Source organism: Akebia trifoliata, chromosome 16, assembly GCF_017979445.1.
Source record: "Akebia trifoliata isolate Shusen 1 chromosome 16, ASM1797944v1, whole genome shotgun sequence".
Taxonomy (NCBI): domain Eukaryota; kingdom Viridiplantae; phylum Streptophyta; class Magnoliopsida; order Ranunculales; family Lardizabalaceae; genus Akebia; species Akebia trifoliata.
The window spans coordinates 23,331,615-23,340,325 of NC_141390.1; the positions used below are offsets into that span (position 1 = coordinate 23,331,615).

Below are 8,711 nucleotides of genomic sequence, written 5' to 3' on the forward strand. Positions count from 1 at the left end.
CTCTCTTTCTTCCATGTATTTAATTGTAGTATAAATATTAGATGGTTATTGATTGATATATAGTTAAGAATCAAAGATAGTCTTTCAATCAATCATGAAGACTACATTCTTCTTTCTTTTTCTGTCTTGTGCTTTTCTTCTTATAAGAATAATGGGAGACGAGATATCAGTAGCACCAGTACCTGCAGCATCAGCAAAAACACAAAGACTAGTACATGAAGCAAAAGCATTGCTGCACTGGAAAAACAGTTTGATATCTTATTCTCCTATTATTACTTCTTCATGGACATGGTCTGACCATCTCACCACTACTCCTTGCAGTTGGATTGGAATTCTATGCGACAATTATTTGGACAGCATCGTGGAGATAAACCTCAACGATTCTAGTCTCAATGGCACTCTTCATCAATTCGATTTCTCGGCCTTCCCCAATCTCACCAACCTAACCCTCACCTCCAATCACTTGTTTGGAGAAATCCCATCTCAAATTGGGTCTCTTTCAAAACTCATTTCTCTAGATTTGGAAGCCAACAATTTCACAGGTATGATCCCTTCTGAGATAGGAAATCTCTTACAACTCCGTATTCTCCGCATTGCCAACAATTCACTAACAGGCTGTATTCCAGTGGAGCTCTTTACTAGTCTTAAGAACCTCCAATTCCTTTCCCTGAGAAATAATTCATTGGAAGGACCGATTCCATCAGAAATCAAGTATCTTACCAAACTTCGAAACCTTTACCTGGGATGGAACAAGCTCAATGGTAAGATACCCCCCGAAATTGCCCTTTTAACTAACCTCACATCCCTTGGTTTAGCTAATAACCCGTTTACTAGTGGGCCCATACCATCTTCGATAGGTAACCTTAGGAAGCTTGAGGCCCTATATCTCTGGAATACAAGCTTAAATTCCAGCATTCCCAATGAGCTTGGATCTTGCACCAACCTTTCTTATCTTGACCTGTCATTTAACAACCTCTCTGGTGAAATCCATCCATATTTTCTATCCAATTGGACCCAACTCCACTATTTGTTCTTGTATAATAATAGATTATCAGGACACATACCCCCCGAAATTGGCCTCCTCGATAAACTCATAGTCCTTTCTTTATCTAATAATCCGTTTACTAGTGGGCCCATACCATCTTCGATAGGTAACCTTAGGATGCTTGAGTACCTACTTCTCTCGAATACAAGCTTAAATTCCAGCATTCCCAATGAGCTTGGATTTTGCACCAACCTTATTAGCCTTGACCTGTCATTTAACAACCTCTCTGGTGAAATCCATCCATATTTTCTATCCAATTGGACCCAACTCCACTATTTGTTCTTGTATAATAATAGATTATCAGGGCACATACCCCTCGAAATTGGCCTCCTCGCTAAACTCACAGTCCTTTCTTTATCTAATAATCTGTTTACTAATGGGCCCATACCATCTTCGATAGGTAACCTTAGGATGCTTCTCGAATACAAGCTTAAATTCCAGCATTCCCAATGAGCTTGGATTTTGCACCAACCTTATTAGCCTTGACCTGTCATTTAACAACCTCTCTGGTGAAATCCATCCATATTTTCTATCCAATTGGACCCAACTCCACTATTTGTTCTTGTCTAATAATAGATTATCAGGGCACATACCCCCCGAAATTAGCCTCCTCACTAAACTCACAGTCCTTTCTTTATCTAATAATCCGTTTACTAGTGGGCCCATACCATCTTGGATAGGTAACCTTAGGATGCTTGAGTACCTACTTCTCTCGAATACAAGCTTAAATTCCAACATTCCCAATGAGCTTGGATCTTGCACCAACCTTTCTTTTCTTGACCTGTCATTTAACAACCTCTCTGGTGAAATCCATCCATATTTTCTATCCAATTGGACCCAACTCTACTCTTTGCTCTTGTCTAATAATAGATTATCAGGGCACATACCAATTGAGATTGGAATGCTATCAAATTTAAAATATTTGGATTTGTCCACAAACAATCTAAGTGGGCAAATACCAAAGGAACTTGGCAATTGCAATTGGCTAGCATTCTTGAAACTCAGTGACAATGAATTAATTGGAGAAATTCCTGAAACTATTTGCAATTTCAGTTATCTTGAAATCCTTCAAGGTTCTCAAAATCTATTGGAAGGACCTGTGCCAAGATGTTTAGGTAGTTTCAAATACCTAAAAGTTCTGGACCTCGGAAGCAACAAGTTAAATGATACATTTCCATTTTGGATGGAGACATTGCCTTTGTTGCAGGTCCTTGTATTGAGATCCAATAAATTCTATGGCCCCATTGAACGTCCTCAAACCAATCATGGTTTTCAAATGTTGCATGTTATAGATCTTTCTTCCAATGGATTTACGGGATCTTTGCCCACAAAATATTTCCAAAGCTGGAAGTCGATGATGATGGTCAATGAGTCTCTGCCAAAATATGTTGTAAAAGACTACTATAAAATCTCAGTGACACTTGCAATCAAAGGATGTGATACGGTACAAGATAAGATCTTGACCATCTTCACGACAATTGATTTCTCTAGCAATCAATTCCAAGGTGGAATTCCCGAAGTGATAGGGGACCTCAAATATCTTCATCTATTGAATTTCTCTCATAATAACCTCACTGGTCACATCCCATCATCGGTAGGGAATTTAGCACAACTGGAGTCATTGGATCTCTCGCAAAATAAGCTCTCTGGAGAGATTCCTCAACAACTAATTCGCCTTACATTCCTTGCAGTAATGAATCTCGGGCATAATCAACTTGTGGGAAGCATACCACAAGGCAAACAATTTGATACATTTTCAAATACTTCTTATGAAGATAATGCGGGATTATGTGGGCCTCCACTATCAAGGCAATGCAAAGACACATGTGCGATTTCTCCACCAACAGCATTCCAGCAAAATGAGGTTTCAATGTCCACAAGTGACTTTGATTGGAAATCTATGATGATCGGATATGGATGTGGGATGGTAATTGGAGTTTCAATCGGATATATTACTTTCTGGAAGGAAAATGGATGGCTTACAAGGACTTTTGAAAGGAAACAACACAATCGAGGCAAAAGGTTGAAGAGAATACATAGACTCCAGTGAAATGGAAGATGAAAAAAATGTAATAAAGAGAACAAACTTTTGTTCAATTTAACATTGTCGGCAAGGTTTATTTCAAATTTTTCATAAGTTGTAGTTGGTAACATTTGTTAATAAAGCAAGTAGTCTCTTTGCTTCTAATCTAATATTACCCACCAAAAGAATGAAAAAAAAATAAAAATTTATATATATATATGGCATGAGCTTGACTAGACGATCTTATTATGAACTTTGACTCCATAAATATTGGGTGGCAAAAAATTTTAAGATATATTGTAGTATAATCTAATCAAGCATATCGAAAACCATAGCATACTGTAGATTTCATTGATCCAGACTCATAGTATAATCTACTCACATCTCGTACTGTAGATTTCATTGATCCAGACTCATTGTTTCAAGTGTTAAGAGTGTTTTCTAACTCAAGTTTTGTTGTTTCATTGATTAAGGGTTTTAAGTCAATCCCATCCAGAGCAACTGAATTGCAAAGACAATTTGAGTGCTCCTTACCTCATATATAATTTTTTTTATCGATAAGTCGGGGGAATAGAGGGGCCCTCATTTTTATTTACTAAGAGAAACCGATAGTGTAGAGGAATATCTTTTGGTGTCCCTTATACTAAACCAGATGGTGTTTTAAGAAATCTTATAGTGGGGTGAGAGCTGAGAAGGGATTTAAAAAGAGAGATTTTAGGCCCTGTTCTTTTCAGCTTCAGGAGCCAGCTTTTTTTGTTTTTTTAACTTTTAAGCCAAAAAAGCCAGATAAATGATGTTCGTTTGGGCTTTTTTAGCTCCTGTAGATTTCAATTGAAACCCAAAAGTAGGAACATAACATCGAACTAACCAACAAAAAAAGTCCCAAGTTAAGATCAAACTAGCTTAAAATCAACTAACCACTAAAAAAAATTCCAAATTGAGATTGAACATTTTCAATGACCAAGATCAAATTAAACCACAAAGAAACGTCACATCAACTATTCACCAAAATAAATAAATAAAAACACCCAAATTTAGAACAAGCAATTTCAATGACTCACATCAAATTAAAACACACCGGCTACCCACTTAAAAATAAATAAATAAATAAATAACCAACTGAGATCGGAAAATTTCAAAGACCCAGATTAAATTAAAACACAAAGAAGTATAACATCGACGACCAACTAAAAACCCCAAATTGAGATCAAACAATTAAAAAATAAATAAATATATAATACCTGCAGAATATATGATTGCATGGAAGCAACATTGGTCGATTGAAACAGAGTATCAAAGAAATGAACTAAACTATGGAAATCCTACATTCAATCAAAGAAGTTGAAAGAAACGAACCATAAGGGGCATTTGAGTTTCAAACCCATTTTCTGCAAATGGAGGACCCAAGGATTGATGAATTGAGTATGTCTTGCTGACTCCTCCATGACCTGATTTGGGTTCCAAGTAACCTCAATCACAGAAGCAAACCAAGGAGGAGAAGAACCATGACTCTCTCTTTCTACAATTAGGGTTTTATTGTCCTTTCATCTCCAATTTCCAAAGCCAAGCGCGGGAATTGAAAGAGCGATTCTTTTCCATTAGAATTTTGACAGTGTTGACGTCATTTAGTGACTTCAATGTGGACCTCATATCACACTTGTGCGAATCTCAAGGAGTTTATATTAAGAATTCAATAAGAATCTCTAGGAAATCGTTATTTTTCCAATCACATGTGTAGTTTGACACTACAATCATCGTATCCTATAAAAAAAAAAAAAAATTGGACTAATCCTGATGTGACCTCAAGATTCGACCTTCACATCACACACCAGAAAGTGCATGAGAAGCATAAATGTTTTTCTCGAGATACGACTGAAAAAGCATCTATAGTTCTATCCACTTTCACGTCAAGATGTGCAATATGAGATCCAATCTTGAGGTCACTCCAGTGCAACTCAAATTTTTATCTTATGAATTTTGGGGGAATATTTGAATTACACGCACATTCTTTGTCCATGTGGTTACTAATTCATTGCTAATTTTTCTTTGGTCGTGTTGAGGTCTGCACGTAAATGTATTATAGAATAAAGGGAAACTTATTAAATTAAGATTAAATATTTTTATATTTAAAAAAAATATATTTTTTCAAAAATTATCAAAAATGAATTAAGTCTATAGATAGTCTTGCGTTTTAGTAAGACACTGGCATTTTAATATGTTAAAATACTTTGTTTTACCAAAAATGCCCCTTGAATGATTAAAACATCGGACTATCCAATGTTTTAATAGTTTGCTTTAACACGACAACAATTTATTCTCCACTTAAAACACTAGATAGGCCAACGAGTTACTAAATGCTGGACTGTTTAACGATTTAATTCATTTTTGGTAATTTTTGAAAAAAAATAGATTTTTTTTTGTTAGTACTAAAATATGAGAGTTGTTATTGTCATACCAATTTTACTGATGCCACACCAACTATGTGCAATTCTTTGGTGATTTATATAAGAATTGGTGTGTCATTAGTAAAAGTTGGTGTGGCAATAGTAGCTCTCTAAAATATTTAATTCTTATTAGTAATTTTTCCTAGAATAAAATGTAAATTTTTTTTGAAAAAAAACCTTTGTTTTGTTTTCAACCTTATTTTCCCTCTCACGAGGTGAATCACGTGACAAAAGGTGACTACGATTGCCCAAGATAGGTACTGAAGATCTTAAAAGATTTTCATGTGTTAATTCAGATGCTTAATCTCCGAAATGATTTTTTGCATATGAAGTTTGATCTTAGGCCTTTCTCTATTAATTCCCTTGATGAAAAACTATAGTATTGTATATTATAATCTTTGCGAAAACACTATAAAAAGTTTTTAATGTCATTCAAAAAATGTCATTAAATATGTTGATATAAATAATAATATAATTTTAAAAATTGATCAATTTTAACTTTAGATAGGTGTGGGTTTCACATAATTTTAATATTTATTCATTGAATTTGCATTAAACTCAAACTCATCGTCCTTACACCCTAGATGCACCTTTAGGTATTTCACTTGAAAATCTCATAATCTTAGATTGGTGAACTAAATATGTTTTAATTGTTTTGAACTAACCACGATGCTAATTTGCATTACAATCAAATATAATATTATAGTATAAAAAATAGATGTGTAATGAAGAATATTGAAGTGAAAGAATGAAAGCAAGGAAAAATGTTTAAAAAATGATCCATAAATTCCAAGCACATGGAATGCTAAGAAATGTAGAAAAAAAAAAAACTTTTATTCAAGTAAACGTTACGTTAAGTTTTTTTAATGAAATTCTTGTAAATTGTTTAATTGGTAACCTTTTTTTCAACAAGTGGAGTCATTTTATGTCTCTATAATTTGCTTTGATAAAGAAGCAACGTTTCTAAACATATCCCAATTGAATGATAAAATACCTTAGATATTAGCAATAGACAAAACGACAATTAGATATATAGAACGTGATTTTTGGTTGGTAATCAAGACTAATAATTATTTGAGAAGGGCGTAGAAATCGACTCATCACTTAAACTTCGAATTTGTCAATCTCCCAAATACAAAAGTTTGATGTTACCATGTGCAATATCTTGTGGAACACTTGTTAATCCAACTCAATCTATAGGCCAATCTTTTAGTAGACTTACATAAACAAACAAACAGATAAATGAATCCAAAAATTGTATCACTAGGCATTTTTCAGAGAGGACATCAAGCTTTCCATGTTAATGGGAATAATAAATTTTTAATCTTTAGAGATGGCTTGGGTAGCTTGTGCTTGGCCGGCATCCCATATATAATTGTTTTATGCAAATTCGTTTTAAAAGCTACCCCATTCCAAACAGCTACCGATTTGATTGGTGATTATCTTCCGTCATCCAGGGAATTAAATGACAGACAATAAAATGAATTTTACCAAAAAATGGGACTATTTTTTATTTAATAACCGATTTAGACATGCTCCTTCCCATTTTTAATTAGTGAATATTGAGATGCCCACAACATTCCTAGATGAACTTGGTTTAATTAGAAAACTTACAACAAAATGATACCTTCATTTTTAACATCTAGGCAAAAAACCCTCACTTTTTTCTCTCCAAAATTTACCATTTTCAAGCCTTTCAACCTTTATGAAAGAACCCAATTTCTTTAACATCTTGTAAAAAATCGTTGGCCTTTTTTTTTTATTATTAAAACACCATCATCATGTACTTCTCGGAAATTAATCTTATCTTGTTATTTAGGTTTGAAAATTGGAGTTTGACACTCAAGGTTGAAGATTAATTTTGGCAAAAAAAAAATTACCTACTTATTGAAGTTAATGGATTTTGTAATAAAAATAAAAGGTCTTTCGATTGATATATAATAAATATGAAGGTATTTAGGCCATTTTCTTCAGTCTTCAATCTGGATTAAATTGGGGTGTAGGAATCTGGATTAAATTGGGGTGTAGGGGTATGTCATGAGTTTGAAAACACAAGGGTGTTTCAATATATTCACCAATAAGGAAGGGGGGTGTAAAAGAAAGTTAATGAAGAGAAAAATGTTTAATTTTGTTCTCTCTCAAAGTGAGAGAAAGAGAACAAATTAATATTAATATTAAAATAATAAAGTTAATTTTCTCTCCCTATTTTTATTAGGAATCTCAAATAATAAAAATTATTTTAGACGAAATTATCCATAGAAAACGATTTGCCTGACAAATATTTTCTCACCAATTAGACACGCCTTTAAATTTAAATAATCCGGAAACTCAGTCAAAGTCCCAATTTCAAGGTTATTTTATTATTATTTTAGGAGGAACGGGACACGATGAGCATTTTACTTTTGAGTCTTACTAACATAGTTAGGAAAAGAGGCCTTATTAAGCCTCATCCACCAACAAAAAGGACTCGAGATTTGAAAAGAATTTCCTCGAGATTCATAAATATTTAAAATTCTAATTTACGCATCTCGAGACATTTTTCCTCACTATCTTAGTAAGGAAAGGGTTTCTGTTTTACGTTGACCCTATACAAGTTGCTGCTCAGTTTTCTCTGCATTTCCATATCAAAAGCTTTGCTTTCCCTCTCTTCTTCCTTAACACAATAAACTGTAAGTTCTTTGATTTGATTTTTCTCTATTATTACATCATGGGATAGTTGTTTATTGGATGTTATAATTTCAGAAATCATAATTATCTTAAAGGATCTTTACAGGCCAATTTCGAAAGCTATTTATTTTTTCAAAGCTTTTTATGTATTTATTTCATTTTGTTTATTGTTATCAAATCCTATATTCTTCAAATTAAATTTTTGGAAGATGGTTCTATAAATCTGATTCCACAGTAATTAAATTGACTTTTCTAGCTTCAACCCCCACCTGAGACTGTCCATCAAATAGATGATTTTAGGATTCTGAATTAATGATGGCCCAGTTGGTAAACCTTTTTTTTCGCAAATTGTGTGGTCCTTGACTTAAATCTACTATTTAAAATGTCGAGATCAATGCTTGTAAAAAAGATCGATGTCTATGATTGGACTGAAATATGTCGAGATCAACCATTCTGGATGATACAATGACCGAGATTAGTCATTTGTAATCTTATATCGACGATTTAGATTGTCGAGACTAACACATATAAA

At 33.6% G+C, this 8,711-nt stretch overlaps 1 protein-coding gene across 1 annotated transcript; it reads left to right on the forward strand.

Moving 5' to 3' along the window:
* Nucleotides 1–3,233, forward strand: LOC147382943 (uncharacterized). The gene is made up of 2 exons (XM_086427246.1): nucleotides 1–1,445; nucleotides 1,480–3,233. The coding sequence occupies exons 1-2, from the start codon at nucleotides 95–97 to the stop codon at nucleotides 3,093–3,095; spliced, it is 2,967 nt and encodes a 988-aa protein (XP_086283372.1). The 5' UTR covers nucleotides 1–94; the 3' UTR covers nucleotides 3,096–3,233.
* The last annotated feature ends 5,478 nt before the right edge of the window (nucleotides 3,234–8,711 follow it).